Raw genomic sequence first — 24,808 nt, 5'->3', positions numbered from 1 at the left:
TAAAGGGCCAGACCAAGAAGTAGTGCCTCCCAGGCAAGTACCTCTTCCTATTATCCACTCCCACTTTCCTGCCACTTGTCACAACCCATCCTAACCATCTCACTGCCCCCCCCAACTTACTTGTGGGCTGCTCCAATCTCTTCTTTAGGACATTTCAGTCAGAGTAGACTCGGGGCAGTGGGAGTGGAGGGTACATTTAGAAATTGCTTTGTTTTTTAACTGAATATGATCCCTTGTATAGTATTTCCTATAGAATAGTATCTATGGGTATGAATATAATCAGGAACAGTTAAGTTGCCAACCAAAATAAAAATTATTTGCAAGTCAAGAATAGCAATGCCACTTCCAAAGTCATTGTTTTATCTGCAGCACAACTAAAGGTGATGGCCATTATTTTATAATTATTTAAAAAAAAAAAACATTTTAATGGATAACTGCTGACATTCCAATTGTAAATCTTCAAGTGCTCTGATTACCTGCAAGTTGGTTTAGACCAGTGAAAAGATAAGATGCTACAGGTTGGTTCTAGTTCTATTCACTTTAAACTGAATCCAATAGAAAAAATGCTGTTACAATAGTATTGTCCCATAGGACACTTCTGCAGATGGAATTAGCTAAAGGATAAGAATATTGTCTTGAGTGAAGCAAGCTATGGAGGGGAGTGTATTCCCATTGACAGTGCTGGCACTAAAAATGTGAACAATATAAATCACAGTGCAACTAGCTTTCCCTATGAGGTTGCCTGAGACAGGCAAAGGCAAAGGTATCCCTCACCACACCATCACTACGTGGGCCTCCTGCTAGAAATGCAATGAATGGACCAGGCTGAATCAGGACCACCAAGACAGCTCTCAGTAATGTGTCACCATTGTTTTATAGTGTACTTGTCCTATATGGATTTCTAGTTTTCAAAGACTGCAAACTGGTAAATGTTAATCTAAATCTTCACAGATTGCACCTCTGCCTGAGGGATAACTAAAACAATAGCACATTTAGTAGCTAGTTCTGCTCCTTTTCTCTCAGGTCATCTGGGAGTTTGCTTAAAATGGATTTCTACAGAGAATTTAAACAAGATGGTGAGTGGTAATCAGGCAAGAAGTTTGCTTTAGGGCCTACACAAGTAAGTTCTACAAACAGAAGCACATATTACGGTTGTTTCATGTAAAATAGGTCATTTTGACCTCTAGTTTATGAGTGAATCTCTTTGCTGCAAATGTCTTTAGGGTCTTAAAAACTGTAAAAGTGAAAAGGAAACTCCTTATCTTGTAATTATGGTATAGAAATGAGTCTCTAGTGCTTCCTTAATTACACATATATCCTAACCACAAAAATAGCACAAGCTGCTTGTCCTGTTCAGTACAGTTGCTAATATATTTAGCTCCATTTCTTCTTAAATTGTTTGCATAAAGCGTCCCCATAGTATTATAGGAATGCATTGGTGACAAAAATATCAAGTGTCACAGTGCAGGGATTGGGGAGCATAAGAAAAAGAAACTGTGGAAAAAGATAAAGTAACATTAGGGACTGAGCACTTGTGCTTATTTGCATGAGAGCAGCATCTCAACAAGCTGGGTGTATAGGCTCATGCAGGAAGCCATATGCAACTGAAAGGGCCTCTCTTGTCATGGCAGAATCAACACAGACCCAGTCAAGTTTAAGAATTGATTACAATTTTAGTTTATTTTTAAAAGTGTCAGCATTATACTCAGTCGGGTTACATTATATCACAGGTTTATAGCAATATATAACTACCAAAGAGAATGAAGAAAGCATGTGGCAATAGTTTTTTTTAGATCTTGGTTAATGATGGGTCGAAACGCGAATTTTGACGCCTGTGTCAATTCTGATGCTCTTGTCAATTTTGATGCTGGCGTTAAAGTAAATGCGCATCCAAATAATGGTTTTGACGCAAGCGACTTTTCCGACAAGTGTCCAAAAATTTTTGACACTGGCGAATTTTTCACAGCAGCTTGCAAATTTATTAGCCAGCGCCGAAACGCGGACATTCGCCGCAAATTCACACCTGGAGGATTTATTCACCCATCACTAATCTTGGAAAGGCCATAAAGTAGTACAGAGTAGTCATTAATGTCTTAGTAATGCAGCTCTGCCATGTATTGGAACAGTGCAACTGCAAATACATCCAAGAACAGCATAATAGGAGAAAACATAGATATGCAGGTGTGGGGCTGATAACTGGAAACCTATTATACAAAAAGCTCAGAAATTTTCAGTAATTTTCAGTTTTTGATTGTGTGATTTTCTTTTTCTATGTCATACTAAAACAGTAACAGTACCTTGATGGTAACTAAAGCAACATAAATCCATATTAGTGGCAAATCAATGCTATTGGGTTTATTTAATGTTTAAATGATTTTTAGTAAACTTAAGGTATGGTGATCAAAATTATGGAGGAACCCTTCAAGCATTCCAGATAAAAGATGGGGGTGGTGGGCATAGCGATGCCCAGACCCAGGTGTTGCCAGTTAGATGCTTCATTAAATATCAGTGGATATGCTTCCACATGAGCACACACTAGAAAATGCTTTCATTTCAAGATGCAATATGATGCTGTTAGGGCTCTAGCAGGCCCCAATGGGGTGCAGGCCCAGGTGTGTTTGGACCCATCTGCACCCCCATGATATGTTGTTCATCCATTCCTGTAAGAATGTTAAATGGTAATTCAGTGCAAATGAAACTGCTTCCTACTGCAGCCGGGAGTTCCCTTTTTTTTTCATTAAAGCTGAGGTGTGTGCTTCAATAAAGTGCAAAAGGTGTGTAAAACCATAAAAAGTGCTCCAATACAAGGACACCTTTTAAAGTGAAACTGCAGCTCTAATTCCCAAACCCCAGCCAAAATGCCTGGAGGAGCAAGAGTCTTGAGCCCTCCTTTGTGACAAGGCCAGTGCACTTGCTGCACAATATAGACCACTCTGAGTGCACAATGAGATTCCTGGGATTCTAATGCGTTAACAGGTCTGAGCAGACGGAGCAGGCGTGGCTTCCCCTAGTGCAGGAGGAGGGAATCCTCGCATATATCCAGCTCTGCTGAGGATCAGAGTGCACAAGTAAGGAGCTGCCTGCTCACAGAGACATTTGCCAGGACACTGACAGAGAAGCAGCCCTGTGATTCTGAGATTATTTCTACAAGAGAATCCAATGCACGGATTAGTTGAAATATGCTGGGGCTCCAGAGCAGCTAAGGGGATAATAGACAAGCTACCTAAATTGGATTGCTTTATCTTTTCCTTATGAAGAAGACAAAAGTAAGTAAGATGGAATATTGTATGTCTCAAAAGATTTATGATTGCTCCTGGGGAACCTTGAATGGGGCATAGGACAGAGCCACTTACTGGAGAAAAGCAAGTTGATGGCCTTTAATAATTTCTCCACTGGCTGTAGTCATGCAATTTATAAGTGCTAGCCGAAAGTTTAAAAAGGGGTCTTACAACCCAATACAAAAAAAAGGTCATTCTTGCCAATGACATTAAATTCATTGAACATTTTTAGTGGTTCTAAAGTTATTTGTAAATGCAATTGGTATAGTCAGCAAAATCTGTCTGGTTGTGACTACTATAGCAATGTAGCGGAAGCCAGCTGATTAGCAGACATGGCTGGAACTGACTACTGTTACATTGTTTCAAGTGTCAGAAACAGGACTGGAACCCTTTAATGCTTACATACCCAATTAGGAGAATAGAAGTAACAGTATGCATCCCTAACATGCTGTAACATGTGCACAGGGCAAGGGTTGACCTATTGTAATGCTGCTTTTCTATGTGCAAGTCAGGACAACCAGGTTTGCACTGGCTAAGGGGCTAGTAGCAGCCAGTATTGTGTCTGCGCAGTTGCAACTGGATTTCTACAGTGCATTTTTATTAGACACTTTGTAAGACAATAAAGTTCATACTATCCAGTTTCTAAAAGAAACTTTGCAGCAGTGTTCAGTGGATGCACTACACACCCTCACCAGTGCGTTTGTGTGTTCTCCCTATTGTGTACGTTTCCTCTCATGCGTAGATTGTAAGCTCTTTGGGCAGTGATCTGTTTGTGTTTCCTTTGGGAATTTGCAATACTGTTCTGCTGTTGAGATGACACAATACACGCTGAATTATGTATTTGCTTATTGTCTGCTTTACTTTTTGTTGGTCTCCTCTCTCTCATAAATAGTAAGCTCTTCAGACAAAACACTGATGTGCTCTAGAATCTAGAATTTAAATTCATTACAGTTTTACAGAGTACACTTTTGTTTACACTTTTATATTCCTGTAGCACTTGTTTTATTTTGATTGTAAGCTTTTTGCACGAGTATCAGCTTCTAGTTCCTTTTTTTTGATTTGACTGGTTTTGCCAAATCCCGTATATGTCTGTAGGTAAACCTAGCACTACAGATAACCTTGTGGCATGTTTTAGAAAAAGAGTGTTCAAGCTTCAGTCCTCCAACAGCTCAGCCAAAACTGAAGGAGTGCATTTTGGCCACCCCTGTTTTTGTGACCGCTGTGGTATGGGCTTGCATTTGGCAAGTAATTGGGAACTTGCAGGGAGCTGATGCTTGAAAGGAAATCTGTACAAGTGAACAAACTTTGAAGAGTTCTTGTTTATTCCAAGGAATGTATATTATTTGCTCTTGATATAATTCTTTTTTTTTATTTATTGGCTAGGCTCCTTCTGTACTTGCAATAGGCTGCAGGCATTATGACATTGTAAATCTTAGATTGTGAAAGAGCTGCACACGCAATAAATGCTATTCAGTCTGCCTGATCCATTCACCTGCAAGCTTAACTGCATTGTGTAGACAGAGATATGCAAAGTAGATTGTAAATAAGAGGGCAGAGTAGATTCCAAACAAGAAACTCACTCAAGGTGATCCAGGCTGCTATAGTCCTTACAGCCTATTGCACACTGCAGCTTAAAACTCAAACTCTGTTCGAGTTAAACAAATGATAGTTCACAGAATCCATAGATTTCAGAAAATATGCCTCTGCCTTTTTATTTCTGTACGTTGTCTGTATAGCAGCATTCCACAGTTCAATAGAAAACATTCCTTTTTCATGAATACAGTTCTGTTTCACTTTATTTAAATGTTCTGCAAAGCATTGGCTTACACAGTCTTATCTTTTAGCTTTATACTTATTTATTAAGTTGGGTAGATTTGCCATACTGCTTTCCCTGTCAAGGTTACATGAAGTATCATCTATGAAACAGCTCTCTCTAGTGACCAAATAATGTCTAGTGATGATAAAGGGGAAGTTGTGCTTACCACTAATATTTAAAACCATTAGGGGGGGAGCAATATATATATATATATATATATATATATATATATATATATATATATACACCTTTTTACTGGTCATTCGTAAGAAACTGTCATCATCATCATCAGACTTCTCAATGTCCTTTTAACAGTAAAATAGGAAATACAATGGAGAAAGGGCCTTGCTCCTGAGTGTCTGTGAGCTCTCAAGGGTAGCTAAAAAGTAACTTAGGTATGCGATATTTATAACATGCAAATCTAATGGCTTTCTTGCCTCTGCCTGCTGTAGATTGTGCAAAGTGATATACCACTGGCTAGTTCCGGACTGAACTCGACTGAAGCTTTTCTCCCGTGACCAAGGCATTTTATCTTACCTTTTGTGATGTCTCAGTGATCATCATGCCCGAGGCAGGTAGCTGCAAATCGTGGAGTAATAAAGAGATTTTTGCATTTAATTTGTCTTTTTAGAGTGGTAAAGTGAACATTCACTGTGCAGAGTATTAAATATTTCAGGTTTTCGCCTAATTTGCTCACATCAGCTTGTCAATTTTCTCTGGCAGCAGATCTGAACACAGTAAACATTTTTAAAGATTTTAGGTTTGGAATAGGTGGCCTTTATAACTCAAATTGCAGCAGAACCAACTCATATTATTCCCCCCTTCCACCAAAGAAGCTGCTGGGAGCTGCAGTACTTCAACAGCTGGAATACTCCCAGTGCCATACATGTAGATTGCAAGCTCTTCTGATCCTATATGTTTGCAGAAGAAGCACTATTATAGAAAGAGTACATGCAGGTCCTATATTATGCACATGTAACTGTTTCAAGAATATTACTGGCATGCAAGCAGGTGTGTTAGCACAACACTCACACTTGTCCCAACAATATTTCTTCTATTCTTATTGTTGCCAAAGATTACTAGATCCCTGCTGAGATGCCGAATGAACGGCTGATATACACGCTTGCATTTCTCTGGAATACTTATCTGACAGCTAAGTTTACTGCAGTATTTTAAGAACTGGGAAAAAATATCAAGAATCCCCCTGTAAAATTGTTCTGTGGCTTAAGGTATGTTTTAAATAAACAAACTGAAGAGCATGTGATGAGACGTGGCTACTGCATGTTTATAGAAAACCTTGATTTATTGTTTCAACTGATACACGATAAAATTCAACACACTGCTGTATTTGTAAACCTGCTCTTTTGGGAATTTTTACAATGGCTTAAGGTAAATGTTCAATGGGTTTGTTGTTTATTAAAATGCAGGGAGAGGTACTACCAGTCATCAGTCACATGGGTGCATAACGTTTGCACAGGGGAGCCAGTGGGATCACTTTGAAGTAGGGTAGGATTAACATTTTTTATGGTACATTCAAAACTCATCGCTTTATGGGGGTTACCTTCAAAAGTGGCACGTGTCAGAGGTGAGAGGTAAAATTCACCTCCGGTCTTTAACAATCACAATATATTCTCCTCACATCTGCTGGTTGACCTCGTGTGTGGAATGAGTTAAACTACCAAATCCAGCTTTGTGGGTGCCAATAACATTAACAGTTATCAAAGTTCCCAAGTCGTATTCATATTCTTCCAGAAGACAAATGAGGTGCATTGGAAATTGGCCAAATGTGTGTATCAGCAAGGTCATTGCAGTGGCATTCTAATCTACCAATCATTCTGAAATCAAAGCTGACATTTCACCTACAAATGTAACTTTGGGAAGTAAATGAGGTTTACTGTGTATTATGGAATGTTTCCTATGATTTACTAAAGTGGTTGTTTCAATTAATTGTATCCATATTTCATTGAGTGGTTCAATGGCTGTATGCACCATTGTTGGCTGATAGGGACATGGGTTACTTATGAAACATGTTAAAAATATGAAATAAATATTTAATGTTGAATTTCTTTAAAAAATGTGTTGTAATTTAAAACAACACTGGTATTTTAAATTGATAATGCACAGGTATCATGTATAGGTATGGTGAATTGTAACAATACTGGTTGTTTACAGAGACACTTATTAATAATATCACCTTAAGGGAATTTTAATCAATTGGGGTTCAATTGTATGATGGGATGCTCCTTTTAAGATTCTATTTTTCATGCTGTTGTACTGGAATGTATGTAATTAATTGTTTAAAATAAAAAAAAAAAAAAAATAAAAAAAAAAAAAATGTGTATTGAGAGTGTACTGCTATATGTGCTTGCTATATATTATAGTACTTACACAATATAGTAGATATGAATACGGATACAGAATTTATATGCATATATATATATATATATATATATATATATATATATATATATATATATATATATATATATAATTTATACAGTGGTTTATTTAAATTAATTTGCCTAATTGTAGACGAAGTACTTACAAATCTACCCATGTCAGTAATTAGGTAACAAGGGTATGTTTAAACTCACATAGTTGGCTTGACGTTATGCAGGTTGCCATCATTTGTCAGATTTGGTTACCAAAATAGAGATAATTTATAAACTGCAAACTGCAAGCACTTTATCTTGCAAAGAACTAAGGACTTTTTTCCATCAGCAAGGTTTGGGCCTTCTTGCAAGCGTCAAACTAAGACTCACAAACGTGACCTTTGCAGCTCATAGATATGTGTTTAGCATACATTCTGTACCTAAAATGTTTAGTCTTACTGTCACATTTTAACACAGGTATCCTCTATACCATTTCCAAGATTAGTAAAAGACTAGTCTGTGCAATGCAAAAACCCTAAGCTTGTGGGACATCAAGACTCATAATTCTTCCCTATTGGTTTATACTGCTATGTCTCACTTGTTTGACTGTTGAGTACATTTAATGCTCAGTTTGAAACCATGGATATTTGGTGCTTGGTTGTTCCTGTTGGGAAAATTAATGTTCCTGCCTCAATATGTTGATTTTGTGTTGTACTGGCTAACAGATGTTGTGACTGTTAGGATCATAATGTATTTACTAGTGATGGGCTAATTTGTCCCGTTTAGTTTCGCCACGAAATTCGCAAATTGAAATGGTTGAAAAATTTTGACGCCGGCAACAACTTTGGCACCGGTGACATTTGACGCCCATTAAAGTCAATGGGTGTCCATTGAAAATACTTTGACGCCAGCGAATTTTCAAGGCAAATTTAATCGTAGATGGCGAATTGCGGAAATTTGTGCCTGGCGAATAAATTCGCCCATCACTAGTATTTACATACTGTAGTTGCAGTAATTGTAAAACTAGTATACATAGTGGAATGCTAGATGATGGGCTTGATGCAGTTTTTGTTTTTGGTTGACATATATATTGTTCATTGAAAGAACTGGTTGAAGAATCTGTAACTCTGTGAATTGATTCAAATTGCTTATTTCAACGGTTTACCTGGATCACCAGAAATAGAGAGCTGTCCTAGAAAGTAATGTAAAATGTGGATTTGGGGCAGCTGGGTGGTTGAGAATAAGTATTTCCACGATTATATGATGATTCAGTTGCCTCTGAAATTCAGAAGCAGAATATTCCTCATGACAGACAGGATAACATTTTTTTATTATTAGGTGTAATAGCTCATTTCAGTACTGTATTGGAAATAACTTTAGCTTTGATGGGCCTACTGTTCAGCACTGTACTGTAATATTGGCTGTTCCATTTTGCTCATTATTCTTTTGGCCAAAGGTATGGGATTAAAATAAAACATACAGTTATTTAAGAAGCTGTAATGAATTTATAAAGAGGAGTGGTATGAATAAAGAGTATAGATTTGTCTGGTTTACAAATAAGGTGCCTTCACCTGCCATCACCATACATACAGCTACAGCCAGGCCTCTGCTATTTATCAGTCTACACAGATGCCGTTCCAAAGCTACACCTGATTTTTAGTGCAAAGCAGTTTAAATGAATCCACCAACACTAATTGCCATAAAAAAAGACGCACATGGTCTGAATTGAGTTTCAAAATTGCCCTTAAGTAGGCTCTTAGTCAAACCCTATATAACATTTCCGAGCCTTTGTCAAGTCACTTGTTGACCTGACTTTTAAGATTCTTTGAGACTGGTTTCTGGCAATTTGCCATGTGTTAGTGTGTGTTGACCTTTGTGATTTTCTGGGAGAGAGACGACTTGTGTAGTGGGGCTGCTTAGTTTAGATCTTTTTCTAATTGGAAAAGTGGTGAGGTCTAGAAGAGTGTGGGCAAATCACAAAAGTCAGTGATGGATTTCAAGTCATCAGGAGCATGAACTCAGACATCTACTGATGGATTCCATTTTTCTATGCTAGGTGCTTTATAAATAAAATCTTTTTTCAAACCCAGAATACAAAATATTGTGTTTTTGCCACTGAGCCTACTAAGTATATATATTTTTTATTTTATTAAAGCTCCTTATGAATAAACATCAGTATTTTTCCGAGGTGTACACCAGAAACTGGCTTCATTGTGCATCATTCATATGGTGTCAAGGTCTACCGTTGACCAGATAAACTGAAGTCTCTAGAAACCTGTGTAAATATATGCATTTCAAAATGTTACTAACACCCCTTGCACCCCCAACATTTCTGACTTCAGAGTAGCCCTCTAGGGGTGGTCAGGAGTGGCATAGAACTATCTTGGCTACTGTAGGCTGTACAGGTAACACCCTTAAAGAAGCTAGCAAAGGGATAATAATGATATGATTTTACCTCCTAATGTTTTAATTTGACAAATTCCAGTGGAAAATAAAAATTATGATATACTGAACAAATTAAATTAAGTTAAATTGATTTGTTTTTTCACTTGGAAAACAGGTTATGAAAAAGAGTAAATGCTCTATAAAGAAGATTTATTTGACCCTAATTAGCTGTAAATTTTATTCATTAACAGGAATTTAACTATGGATTTACGCATGACTGAGGTCACATTATTGTGCTAATGCCTTTTTCACAGCCTATGTTACATATTAAGTACTTTTAAGCATAACCAGATCATGGGAATAGTCATAAACAAGAATGTGCTGGATACTAACACTATAAAATCACCTTTAGAAGAAGTATATATTTAGGCTAAGTAGCTAAAAGAATAAAAAGCTCATATACTGAAAGTCTATTATATATGCTATATGTGTTTTGCTGGCTCCCTGGACACAAGTTGTATGACTGAGCTACAGCTCAGCAGAGAAGAGTAGAGACAAAGTCAAATTGCTGTTGGCTTGCAAACATTTACAGTTGTTACCGACACTGTAGTTTGAAGCACATGCCCTGCCCATTTTATTCATTGTAGATCTTATCAGTTTTGAAGTGGATGCCAAGTTTGCACTGGAAAAAAAATGACAGGGAAAGATGAATTGGCAGTTTAGCCTCCCACGCACACAATTCAGATGAATGTCAAAGTCTTTTATCTAGGGTCTGTTACTAATACATGGAAACATATGAAGCCTTTAGAGATGTGTTTTACAGTTTATAGATTACCCATGTATTTAATGCTTGATCTTAACAACCACCACTAAGTAATTAGAATATTAGAATAAAGTTTTTTCAATAATGTTATTTTGCATCGATCTGAAAAATGAACCTAGCAGTATAAGGGTTACAATGGATAGTTGCAGTGTTTATATTACACTGTATTGTCTTAGTTGCATGCTCCCAATTTGCATTGCTCTTCAAATCAGGCATCCAATGCAGCATCTGCTACTCTGTCTGAGCTACATAGGCATCAGAAACAGCTTTTGCCTGAAAAGTAAACAAGAGTAGGCTAAATAATGCTGCATTGTTATTCTAAGTGCTTGTAATATTAATAGCTGCTAAATTGTTTATTCCAGATAGCCCAGTTTCACAAGAATGTATTGTTTAGTGTTGACACTACAAGAGTCCCTTTGGAGCAAAACTATTCCTTTGATTTAGGTAAAGTATTTGTTTTCAATTGGGTGTGGTACTTTATTGTTATTTTCCCAAGAGGAGCTGTAAGTAGCCATAAGATATTGATCTTTTCCTGTCGGTGGACGAGCCAGAATATCCACCCTGAAGACAGCATATCGTTCAAAGATTCAGCATTTACTTGGAGAATGTATGGAAAGCTTCTGTGATATCAAAGGGATAGTGTGACCATAAACAAACACATGGGTCTGGAAAAAATTAGAAAGGTTCCCAAATGTCAGGGTCAAAAGTTATCAGTCAGAAGGAAAAAGTTACTTATCTAATTAAAAAAAGGAAAACTCAATAAATTGCTTTCTGTGAACTGGACTTTGACTTGGCAAGATTATGGGGAATATGGGATTGCTAGATAATCAAATGAAGCAGGCTTCCGCATTGCCTACAGAATAAAATACGAGCAATAAATATGATGCAAAAAAAATTGTTTCTCCTGTGGTTTTGTTGGCTAAAGAGTGAAGATTCTGCAAATCCATCAAAGTTAAATCCTTTGACTTCGAATATTAAAGTCGAAGGATTTACCGCAATTCCATTGATCGAACGATTTTCCTTCGATCAGAAATTGCTAGGAAAGCCATGGGGACCTTCCCCATAGGCTAACATTGGTGCTCGGTAGGTTCGGTGGTCGAAGTTTTTTTTAAAGAGACAGTATTTCGAATGGTCGAACGATTTTTAGTTCGAATCATTCAATTCGAAGTCGAAGTTGTAGTAGTAGTCGGAGGTCGAAATAGCCAATTCGATGGTCGAAAATAGCCAACAAAATACTTCTAAATTCAAAGTATTTTTCATTCCAATCCTTCACTCGAGCTAAGTAAATGTGCCCCGTAGTGTTGCCCTGCACTGGTAAAACTGATGTGTTTGCTTCAGAAACACTACTATAGTTCATATAAACAAGCTGCTGAGTAGCAATGGCGGAAATTGAAAAAAGGTTATATGGCTCAGGATAAATAATGGATAACAGATTATGTTCTGCAGAGCTTATCTGCTATCTGCTGTGTAACTTGAGCCTTTTCTCCTTTGAATGGCTGCCCCCATTGCTACACAGCAGCTTATTTATATAAACAATAGTAATGTTTCTGAAGCAAACACAGCAGTTTTACTAGTGCAGGGCAAACACTGCATTATATTTTTATTACTTTAAAACAATTTCATTTTTTGATGTTACTGGTCCTTTAATGCAAAATAACACAAATAAGAATTATAGTATTCTTTAAGAGATGTTAGCCCTGACTCCTGAATATACAGAACAGCTTGTATTTGCTGCACAATAAAGCCAGAAATCAAACAATGCTTACTGGTACTACTGACAGCTGCTATCTTGCTGTTTGCATCTACAGTTTCTGAACAAAACAATGATTCTAAATACGTGCATTAGAATTTCCTTCTGAAATAACCCCAAAGCAATATTTACCTGTTTCACAAACATTCCTTTCATTACCCTGTCAACCACTTGCCTTTCACTGACAATTAAAATGTTCTTTCCCCTTTGCTTACCTAAAGTCAGAGAAAAACAAATGTATGTACAGGACTTGAAGAGCCAATTCTTGCCTGTGTAGCATTTGTTGGTCTGCTAGACTGTATAGAGCACTCACAAATAATGCTGAACTGGGGCCCTTCATGTGTTTAAAAGCAGCTCCCAGCATCCAACAGTAGCTGAATGTTAAAGCAATCTAAACCCTAACAAGACGCCAAATTAAACTGTTATGCCCCAGAAATGTAATCTTCTGTGCTTTCATGAATAATGCAATGTTACTTCTTTTAAAAACATTTAACAATAACTAGAACATTGAAATAAAAAATGTTATAACATCATAGGACCACTGCAGCCTGGTAAGATGCCTTGGTCAACTATCTGAGACAATAAACAAGCCACTCATGGCTTCACATTGGCCAGTTCAATTGCAATTAGCTTGACTAACCTACTGACCATACAGTCAGATTTTCTTGTGCTTGGCCAAGCATATAGATGGTCAAATGGAAAATGCTGTAATTGTACATGCCAACAAGAGTAGCACAAAGGGGTTGTAAGGGAATCTGTCTTCTTCCATTTTGGATCAGTTAATTATCACCTTCTATGACACTTTTCAGTCTGTACAAACCAACTTGGGAAAGCGTGATTGTCATTGGAGAATACCACCCAATGGCTTCATTTACCCCTAAATGGGCACAGTAGGAATAAACATGTGTTTTAATTACAAACACTCAACATATGCAGAGGATTCTGGGAACTGAAGTTCACAACAGCTGAAGAACCAGCTGGAGAATTCTGAGTGTGATATCCTTGCTAGAAGGGGTTTAACATATGATCCAAGTGTGGCAATTTAATTCTAGAAATAAGAGAACCATGATAAATGAATAGTTCTCATTTAAGAACTGAATAAAAAGTGAATCCAGTTCACAGTAAAGGCAAAATAAGTAATCAGTTACAGAGTTCCACTGGGGGGAGGGGGCTACGAATGAATAAAACCAGATGCACCATAATGGTTTCCATCCCAATGAGTCTCTTCTCCTATTGCCTTAAAATGCTCACTGTTATACCAGTCTACACTTTGCCTTAAAGATACTGTTGCAAAAAACACGATTTGCTACAACTGTATCTGTAGGAGTTCAGCTAAAAACAAACTAATTAAAAATATATGAATCCTTTACACTTTGTAAAGCTACAAAGGCAATGACCAAAGCAGCATCAAAAATGTCTATTTTCCAGATAGACAATGACTAATGTCACTACTAGTAGAGCTGATTATGCAAGAACCCCAACAGGTATCAATATTGCATATTTTGTGCTGTTTACTTACCACCAGGCAATAAATCAAATGCAAGGTCACCAAGGAAGTGTAGCTATGAAATCTCAGCTATTTTCTGCTGCTGTAGTAGTAAATCATTTGTGCACCAAGCCTTTGATAAAAAGGAAAGGAAAGCAGATAAAGTATCCACAGAACAGGAATGCCAACCTTAGGGGCAAATATACTTGTATTTAGATACATATAGCTTTAGTTTTATGGAGCTACTGCATACACAATGTATTTTTACAAAGCCGTTATAGCACAAAAAAAAACATTTTACATATTAACTAAAATGTATTTACACACGCAGTAAAAATGTTTACATCATACATGCTTAGAGAGAAATGAACACCAATATATAACCAATATATATAATGTGGTGTAAAAAACAGGGTTTTATGGTATAAATCTGATCTAACTAAACTTGAAGTTCAGACATACCTCTACCATTTATGGGAGTCTTTAGAATAGAATTCTTTGCCTAGCAAGCATGTAATATTCACAAGTTTAATAAACGTGTATATACCTGACAAATGATAGAATATTAGCTGAAATGTATTTGTATTAGTTATTGCATTATTTTGTCCATTAGCCTGCTCCCATGAGAAGCCAATTAATTATTTTGCTGAAAGCTAAAAAGGGCTTTGCCTTGGATATGTGCCAGGAGACCAACATCAGCAGTTTCACCTAGTATCAGTGTGATTACTCTGGCAGTCATGATAGAAGTGCTTAATTAAAAACTGACCCCTGAATCGGGTCTGTAAAATCCCACCATTATCAAGAAATAGTGGCACCTGAAATTTTAAGGCCTCAAGCTTCATGTGTTGTCATAACTACAGTTCAACCCTGACTGCAAGTCTAATATTTATGATGTAAATAAATTATATCTCAATTCTTTTGCACATTAATGCTTCCTCAGTGTATTAAATACATATGTTAATATCAGAACAAGAATACATATATTATATAAAATACTATCAAATATAGTCTACTTTATATATTTATTTAATCGGTCATTTATCCTCCCATCCTCCCACTGATTGTTTAAAAATTTTGCTACAATGTGTGTAGGAGTTCCATATCATGGCCTGTTGGTTTGTCGGCTTGTAAAACACTATCATAAATCTCTAAACTAAGGGTCTTGTGTGGTGGGGGAATACATGCTTAGCTAGCAAGGAAAATCATTCCCATTTTCCAAAAGGAGCACTATCTGTAAAGGCAATTTAACTGATTTTATAGTAGTAAATTGAGTGCTAACCCCCAAGAGGAATATGTCTTGGAATGGAAAGTAAGTGTGGGTTTGCGGTGAGCTTAATAAGTACCCTGGACAACGTATGCCCACTGGAGAAAGAGTGACATTAATGAGTGTAATGGCTTGTTCCAGATGACTTCAATTACACAAGCAGCTCTGTCTTGGCTCATTTTATTTAACAAATCCTGTATCTTTTTTCTGTGCTTGCTACCCTGGGAATCCAGATAGGAAGTGCATTCCTTACACTGCATTTTAAATGTTGTATAATCTCTGCTCTTCATATGGAAAGAATGAGGGCTAGCAACAGCAAATATAGTTTTATTCATCACAAGGATTATATCTCACTTACAGAATCTACATTTAAGATTATAGGTGTAGAAGTGGAAACATTTTAGGGAAACAATCAATAGTTGCTTTGGCTGGAAATACAGGTTGCCTGACACAACAAAGGAGAATGATGAATGGAGCATGCCATATCTGCATTGATTTTCAAAAACCATTAGCAGATTAAGGGTTGAAAATGTGCCATGATATGAGTGTGAGCATTACACAAAACATATTTGACTGGATTTGCATTTTTTTTTAATTCTATGGTTGCTAGTAGGTTTTGAAAAACCCAAGACATTACGACAGCTTGAAACATTTTACAGGATCTGATTCTAGAACCTTAGAGGCTAACCTTCCCCTTCTATCCACAGTTGTCCATCTGGGCCTTAAGCCAGTTACCTGCACGTTAATGATAGTCAAATTCAAGATGATCAACCCTAGATAACTAGAAGACTGGTAACTAGAAGACTGTTAACTAGAAGACACGTAAGCATGGATCCCAATTAAATCCTGGTAGACCATATCCAAAACCAGTGAATTTGGATATATGGAATGTTTAGCCATGTGAAGCATTTGGATTCAGAACATCTTTTCATCTTGTCTATTCTTCTTTTTAAAAATTCATCAGCATGTATAATCAGTATCATCAGCATGGATTTGGTATCCGAACAACCAACCAGTTCACTAGTCTATATGTGTGTGTGTGTGTGTCTGTGTGTGTGTGTGTGTGTGTGTGTCTGTGTGTGTGTGTGTGTGTGTGTGTGTGTGTAGCTAGTAACACTCTTTTTTGACTTGCACATGATTCCATGTTGCAATGTGTCAAACACTATAGCACATAATAATCAACTTGTATACATGAAGCACTGATTTGTTTTTACAAAAGAAACCCAGACAAAGAAATGAGGCATCAAATATATCAATGTTTAATATCAATGAAATGGCATTGGCCAGTATCACATGTATATCAAGTAGATGTTGTGATGCAATGGTTGCCATTTATTTACTATTGTGTTTTAGAATGTAAAATTTTAAAAGAAATTTAAACAGTTGTCTACTAAATAGTCTCTTAACAATAGACACCTTCTAGCAGTAATATTACAAGTATGCATATTTTGTATATTGTGTCTGCAGGCATGTGCTTCAGTTAGCAGCAAATATACTTAAGGGATTTGTATTCTATTGGTTTTATTTTATTTAAAATACAGCTGTCTGACACACTATTTGTACATTGCTTTGCATTTCATTTTATTACAGACTGTAATGAAAAATCATACTCAAATAGAACTGAAAGACAATACATTGAATACCTGTACCAAATCCAAATCTTGATTTGTTTGAACCCCCATGAAAATCAAGAAAATCAGTTGCTGATAGAAAACACAATTTCATTTTAAATAAAACTAAATGATATTGTAAGACGTGTAGGGACATTCTGAGGTAATTCTGCACCTCTGTTGTTGTCGTTGAATGACATGTTGAAATCCTCGCAACATAATGTGTAGATAATCTATCATGATATTTCTTTGCATTTAGCTTTACCTTGTAGTCTCCAGTATGGCTTATAGTAACTGATATCGTAGGTTACATTTTATTGGCTGAAACATCAAAGCAGAGCCAATAAATATTACTTATAGGTTCTATATTATGTCTGCAAATGGAAGCAGGATATTGCTTTAAGTTTTAGCTTTAAGGAAGGCAAATACAATATTTTATATATTTTGAGCTGAAAAGAACACATCTGGTATGTCTTTGTTATTGGAGGATCAATGTTAAAATTGGTTAAAAGTTACAAAAAAACAAGAAAGGCAAATACAATATTTTATATATTTTGAGCTGAAAAGAAAACATCTGGTATGTCTTTGTTATTGGAGGACCAATGTTAAAAATTGATATATGTCATGTCACAGTGTTCACGGATGTATTTTTAAAAATGATTGTGCTAAATCACCCAACACTTTTAAAAACTATAAAGGCAAATAAACAGCTTTTTACAATTTATAGACCTTCATTTACAAAGATATAATGGAAGTTTCCCTGTGCATACCAAGCTATATGTCTGTCAAATACATAAATAAAAACATAAAGTTAAATATAGAGCTTAATTTTACTGCTAGGATAGGTGCTATGCACAAACAGAGGATAATCATTACGTATGAGATATGGTGGCAAGAAAGCTGAAAATTGGGGTTATGGTATGGTATAAGGCCAGCGCACATAGAGTCATCAGAAAACAACAGAGGTCCCCTCTGTGCTCAATGTGCCTTTTCCCTAAAAATGTCACATAAAATATGTTTTGATCTCAATTGTTAAGACAAAGTACTCACCAGCACACCCTGACCCTTAGAGCTATGGTTCTGCCTGGTGCTCAATGTCTCCCGAGAGATCTGCACCTTCCAATTCGTAGCATGTAGAATGGAAACGGGCACAACAAGGCTCTTACAAGCAGAATAGACTCTGCATGTTTATTAAATGCAAGTGATGTAACAATTTCGGACAAAATGTTACATCACTTGCATATGCAGGGTCTATCCTGCTTATAATACAGCACATAGCAATTGTTAACATTTCCAGATCTGGACAAACCTTGCTCATATCTAACGTAACACTGCCAAATTATGCCAAAGCTGCACACCTTTCGGAAGCCATTCTGCACAGCAAAAGTGAGGAATCCTTTGATTATAGATGTACAGTATCATTCTACTACTCCTAGATCCTGGAGAGCCATATGTACTGCTTACATTATCAGGACAGCCATGCAAACTGCATTGTTTTTGTTAAATAAATATTATATATTCATGTAAAAGTAAAAATATACATATATTAAGAACAATTGGTATTGACAGGTGGATAGGGAAATCTTGACAAATGAATTCTTATGTTTAATGCCATAATATCCCTTAATATAATGGATTGATTGGGGACTAAAATAAAACAATGCATCTACATTTATAGATCTTAAGGTAGGCCTTTAAATATAATTTATACATCTAATTTTTATAGAAAGGACAAACTTTAGTCAATTTTAGTCGTGAGACATATAGTAAAATGATTATATAATGAATTTGTGTCTTTGCTGCCTACAACAAAGAATGACCAGATGACCAGATTGAGGAGGTAGCCAGTCCATGCTATTTAGACATAATTGGGGTTACAATGCAAACTGCATTTTTTTGCAAGTTTTTGTTAAATAAATACCCTCTATTCATTCGATGAACTGAAAATCCTACTCTGCTTTACCGACTACATTCCAATAATGGCTGAGCTGCTTCTGTCAGCATCTTTAACATATTGCATAATGCTTGTTAAAGTGGAATTTTCTAATATGTGTCATAAAGTAACATCTATCAGGTCAATAATTTGGAACTTCTTTGTACCAGTGTAGAGAGTGCTTACCAGAAAGTTCTACATCTCAGCTGATTCTAAACAAAGCTAAATATTTCCTTTGGAATGAGTAGCTTTATACTCTGAACATGCTTATATCAACATTCTTATACTATAAGAGTATATGCGTTTTATGTAAGGACAACGCAACTACAGGCTGGCTAGAGAGGCAACTTGTTGAACCGCTTTCTGTTTAATTCACCCTTAAGTTTCTGTGTCTGCATCAGTGATGGGTCCCTTGTGCTTCGTAGTCTAGTCAAGCCTTAGGTTGCACTCAGTAGGCTTAAATTACATATCTTGTAGAGGCAATAGAATACTGCACATTGGTATAGCTTTGCTGAAGTGTCACTGCAAATGCTGCAGCATGCGTGTTTTCTTCTTTTAAGTTTGTTCCATTTGAACATTTGATTTGGTTCTATTTGTCAACAAATAACATCCTTGAAAAACTAGAATAATCAATAGGATGATGTAAATAATTAATTTTGGGAGCTCATATTTGGTTCATTAGAAAGCTGGTTTTCCTTAGCATATTATCCAACATTTACTCTATTTATATTAACATATTTTATTCCATGTGTTTCCAACAGACTTGGATTATCATATGCATTTATCTTCAACTGTTTCTCCATTGCTTTGGGAATCCATGTGGAAATCCAATCACTGATGCTGTAAATGACATTCAGAAACTGGTAAGAGTTTTACCTAGCCAACCATTTAATGTTTACAACAATGCTCATACCTGGTCAGCTAAATGGGTGTACTATAGAAAAACATATTGTTCAAATAGATTGCACCATAGTTTCCTTTGCTAAATGAAAGATTCACTAACCTTGTTTAATTTACCACATGCAATGGAAGTGCGTATATCGGACACTGTAATAAAACAAACCTATAAATGTTATCTGATATTATGGTACAGTTTTGCTGATGAGCCATTATAATCATGTGTTTGCCATTTTCCCTACAAGCTTGGCAGAGCTAAACTGAGACTATAGCCTAGACATGCATTGCAAACATACATTTACAATACAAATTATTACAGCCAAGAACTTAATTCCAAAAACTTGGCACTGCTCTATCAGTGTCATAAGTAAAGTGTGTTGGATAGGTGTTCCAACAGCTTTATGTAATGGTTGGTTGATGCCTAGTGTTAAAATAAACTTTATCTAATCCCACATAAAATCAGTTTAGCATCATAAGTTATGTATGCAACAAAGATTTCTTACAGCTAAGACTGATTCTTCACAGCTGACCTATGTCCTTTCTGCAACTGCTCGTACCTGAATACTGTGTAGTAGTCTAAGAAAGGACTTTACCTGTTCAAGGGTGTGTGCTTGAATCTGCACCCCTAAAAACTGACTTTTGATATTTCAAAGCAATTAGCAGCAGTATTTACAATGAAAATATAGACACTTGTTTCAACTGTATGGGCACATTTACTAAGAGTCGAATTTCGAAGTTAAAAAACTTCGAAATTCGGCCATCGAATTTGATACTTCGATAGTCGGAGTATTTTTTGATCGAAAACGGATCGATCGATTTTACTACTCAAAACTTAGCCAAACACTCAAAAAGGTTATAGGAGGTCCCCCATAGGCTAAACAGCAATTTGCCAGGTTTAAGGAGGCGAAGTGTCAAATTCGAAGTTCAGTACTTCGATTTTCGAATGTTAGAATTTTCTACATTTTTTGAATTTGAATAGAATTTTGGCCAATTCGATGGTTGAAGTACCCAAAAATTACTTTGAAATTTGAAGTTTTTGCATTCGAAAATTCTCTTCGACCCTTAGTAAATGGGCCCCTATGTGTCTTTCAAAAATATTTAGCAAGTCATTTTTTTGAAATCATGCATGTGCTATTAACATTCATATGTTTATATACATTTTTTAAATTGTTACCTCAAATGGCAAAAGATATTTTGTTTTTCACTGCTCCATTTTGAATGACATTCTGTCATGGAATTGTAAGTGCAGAACATTATCTTGTTTGCTCTTCATGTCATTTACATTTTGGCAACTGCTAAGTCATTTTTTTTTTGGCAAGTTGGCTTAGTATACTGTTATCAGAGCTTAGTACCTTTGCCAATTTACAGTAGTCATGTGTTTGCATAAGTCATAAAAGTTGACAAAAGATTGCAAATTTGACCAGGGATAAGTGCCAATGCTTAACTCAATACTTCTCTAAGGCATGTTTGAATTTGCCTTTTTTGGTTGTGGATTTAGCTCCTCAAATGTAATTTGGATTTTTTGCTCAGTATTGTATCCTAAAAAGAATATATTTTTGTATTTGAAAAAAAAAATCTATTTATCTCACTATAAAAAAAGTTGGAGTATTTAGACACCATTGATTAAAAAATGGGACACCCTTCCTTATATTACTCATTATACATGTTATCTATTTAAGATTTGTACGACCTTAGAAATCAATAGTCCCATATACTATGAAGACGAATGAAGACGAATATTGCCCTAACTAGAATATAGACAGCTTTCCATTTTAGCCTACGATTAATAAAAACCAATGTACAACCACAAAAATTATAATGATAATTATCCATTTTTCCAAGAATTGAAAACTATAATAAAAATATTCTTCTTCATGGTCAATAATTCTGTTACTCTCTTTTTTTTTAGGTAGGAAATCTCCCTAATGATTACATTATGAAATTGAAATATGTTCCAAAAAAGGAGAGTCTGGTAAGAAAATATATTTTTGAATATACATAAATAGTGTGCAATGAGGGAACAGATACATGCTTTTATCGTTGATCTTTGTTTTTCAATATGGATCAAAACAGAGTTAGGTTGATAACTCTAAAAATATATAAATAATCATTGATTGTCCTTCCAATAGAGTGTATTAACTCTAGGCACTGCAAGCTTTAATATATATACATATGTAACAGTGAATAACTGCAGAATGTCTGAAAAAAATCCTTATCTCTGAAATGAATAGGTTAAAACTGATTAATACTTCAGTTTTCTATGGCAAATAAAGGAGTGTTGTGATGAAATGTAGTAATGTAATGATGAACACCAGAACATGGAATCTGTCACTGAGGTCAATTGCAGTTGGCATTTATGTGGCTCATGAATGACCCTTATTGATGCTGTTCAAATTCTACTTTACATTCTTTATGGAGCTTTGTGAAATATACAACTGCACAACTTTTATAGAAATACAATACCCACATACAGCTACTCAGAAACACACACAAAGACACATAAGAATGCAATAGCATACACATTTATAGTTGTATATTATGGGCAGGCAGAAACTAAGATACACATACAGTTTATTAAATGTATTTATTTATTAAATGTGGTTTTCTTTCTTTATTGAGTTTACATTACAGCAGTTCATTTACACTCCTTTGTATTATTTAAACGGTGTGTGTGGTTTGCAAATGAAGTAAGATTTATGTGATATGATAAGATATCTTAAGCCATATTCAAGGGTTTTTCTTTGGTGAATATTGAATTACCAGCTTTAGGACAGTAAAGAGACTGATAAGCAAATGCCTTAGGTCAATTTAATCAGAAATACAGTTTAAGTTGGGGATTAGGAGCAGCAGGTTTTTCACCATGTTAGATGATTGCACGGCTGATCTAAAGCTGTTTAATGATAAAAATCTGTTTCTCAGAACACATGCTGCCATACAGGTTTAAGTCCCCCATCACTAAGGTTCAATAGCCAGGAAATCAGGAAAGATCTTAGCATGCAGAATTAAAGAGACAGTCCTATAGACCTCCCTGGGGGGCTGCATGAAAAAAAGCACTTTTCATGCATTCTTAGAAAATACAAACAGTGTTACATTTCCCGTCTGTCTGGCTCAGTAGCAAAAGGACCTGTCCACACCCTAGTATTCATATTAATCTCTTGTAAGCGCTGCTTTTTTAACAAAATCTGCCTGCCACTCTTGCAATTGAAGGTTTACAAAAGAAGGGTGGGGAGCAATACTATTCAATGAAAGAGTAATTCTCACCTGGACCACTTAGTCCAACAATCTCATGATAATGTCTAAAGGATAACCTTGGGGCTAAACAGTTTATGTTGTCTTTTAGTATTTTTTACATGTGTCTTTCAGACTTGAGCTTCCATTAACCCCTGTGGCTCGTGCCTTCTGCCTCTAAGAAAGTTTTTATAGGTTATAAAAATATCTATCAAAATACATTTTTTATGAAAACAGAGTATGAGCACAAATGTATCTGTGATAATTACAGATTCATTGTGTGAGCCACCAGTTTGACAACTTTCATTTATTTAATTGTTAATTACTAGTGATGGGTGAATTTATTCGTCAGGCGCAAATTCCCTGGCGAATTCCCGTGATTCGCTGGCGGCGAATAAATTCACGAAACTGCCTCGAAAATTCGCCAGCAAAAATGGACGACGGCGCAATTTCTACAAAAATGGACGCCATTTTGCGAATTTCGCGGGAAATTTTTCTGCGAAGCGAAATGCCCCAAATTCGCCTATCACTATTAATTACTCTAATGGTAGGTGTTCCCAAATTAGAGACTTAGTTTTCAAATATTTGTATTTTCATTATGTGTGAAACCCTCCATAACAGCTTTGCTCCACCCAAATTACTTTGCTGCACTAAAAATGTCAGCATTCTATATTATACCCTTCTCATATACAGAGGCTGTATTCACTGTATACACTGTACACTGTAGACTATGTTGGCACTTTATAAATATAAGTTAATAAAATGAGTAATAAAGAGCTCAATAAAGCCCTTAAGCAGACTGTGGGAGGGCCACATGTGACCCCTTGGCATCCAATTGGACATCCATGACTTAACTAAAAATGTCATGTCTAGCTCATTCTGGTATAATTGTATATTCTTTTCTTATCCCGAGAAAGTATTTCTGATTATATTCATCTTAAATTCTTAAAGCTGCAGGTGGTCGAGCAAAGGAATGTTTCTGGATTCCACATTGATTAGTCCTAAAAAAATAGCTGATTAACTAGTATTCCTGGTTTAGTAGTTTCAGGAGGTGACTTTTCATAACAGACTATCAATAAGTAAAAAATGCAGATGGAAAAGAAACCAACTAAATTCAAATTACTATTCTACTTACATTTACATTCCATTCTATATACATTTAGGAAATTAAAAATAGTATTGTATTTTGTATTGTTGATGTTTTTGAACTACTGTTCAAAAAGAATAGTGGTATTACTGTATTATACTGTATTTTGGGCATAAAGTATTTAATTAAACTAGTAGTATGAATCTTGATGACTTTATTTGTTGGTTATTTCATTTTTAATAGAAAGTAAAAGGTGGCTATAAAATTCAGAGTGCTTGTTAAACTTATTAATCATAAGCAATTGCACAAAATGGCAATGCCAAGGACTCATGTAAAATAATAAACTTTCGTAAATACAGTGAAGTGAATAAAATAAAATTGCTTTGATAAATTATGAAATTGCTTTGATAAAACTTGACGTATTGCTTGCCTTGACTGGATCACAGTAATAGACTACAACAGTTCAGTGTAATTTGTTTATAGTACACAAGAGCCAGAAATATCCTGTAAATAGTGATGGGCGAATTTATTCGCCAGGCGCAAATTTGCAGCAAATTTCCGGGTTTTAAAGTATTTTTGGACACTGGCGACAATAACCTGACAAAACCCACCCTAACTTATAATATCATTAAATTTTAGAGGGGGTACTTTATTCACTATATAACCACTGTGCAGTTCTCCTCTATAAAAAACTGTCAGCTGAAGTAAGCAATATGGCATTTGTCACTAAGAATTATTGTATATGCAGATAACTGAAAATGGAATTTGGTAAATACAAAAAAACATCCCTTTGAAACTGACACCCCGAACTTATAATTAGAGTATATTTTTCCTTTAGACTTGATAGACTTAAAAAAAATAGAAAAAGATTTCTCAAAC

General features: G+C 35.8%; 1 protein-coding gene across 5 annotated transcripts in view; it reads left to right on the top strand.

Moving 5' to 3' along the window:
- The first annotated feature begins 3,015 nt into the window (after positions 1 to 3,015).
- Positions 3,016 to 24,808, top strand: part of kitlg.L (KIT ligand L homeolog) — a 36,477-nt gene continuing 14,684 nt past the window's right edge. The window contains exons 1-4 of one of the 5 annotated variants that reach the window (XM_018250687.2): positions 3,016 to 3,266; positions 5,547 to 5,665; positions 19,479 to 19,580; positions 21,524 to 21,586. In XM_018250687.2, coding sequence (XP_018106176.1) covers positions 5,657 to 5,665; positions 19,479 to 19,580; positions 21,524 to 21,586 — 174 coding nt within the window. In that variant the 5' untranslated portion in view covers positions 3,016 to 3,266; positions 5,547 to 5,656. 5 annotated transcript variants of the gene reach the window in all.

This window comes from Xenopus laevis, chromosome 3L (genome assembly GCF_017654675.1).
Source record: "Xenopus laevis strain J_2021 chromosome 3L, Xenopus_laevis_v10.1, whole genome shotgun sequence".
Lineage (NCBI taxonomy): Eukaryota > Metazoa > Chordata > Amphibia > Anura > Pipidae > Xenopus > Xenopus laevis.
The sequence above is the reverse complement of the archived record's forward strand: the minus strand, read 5'-3'. Positions and strand labels throughout refer to the sequence as shown.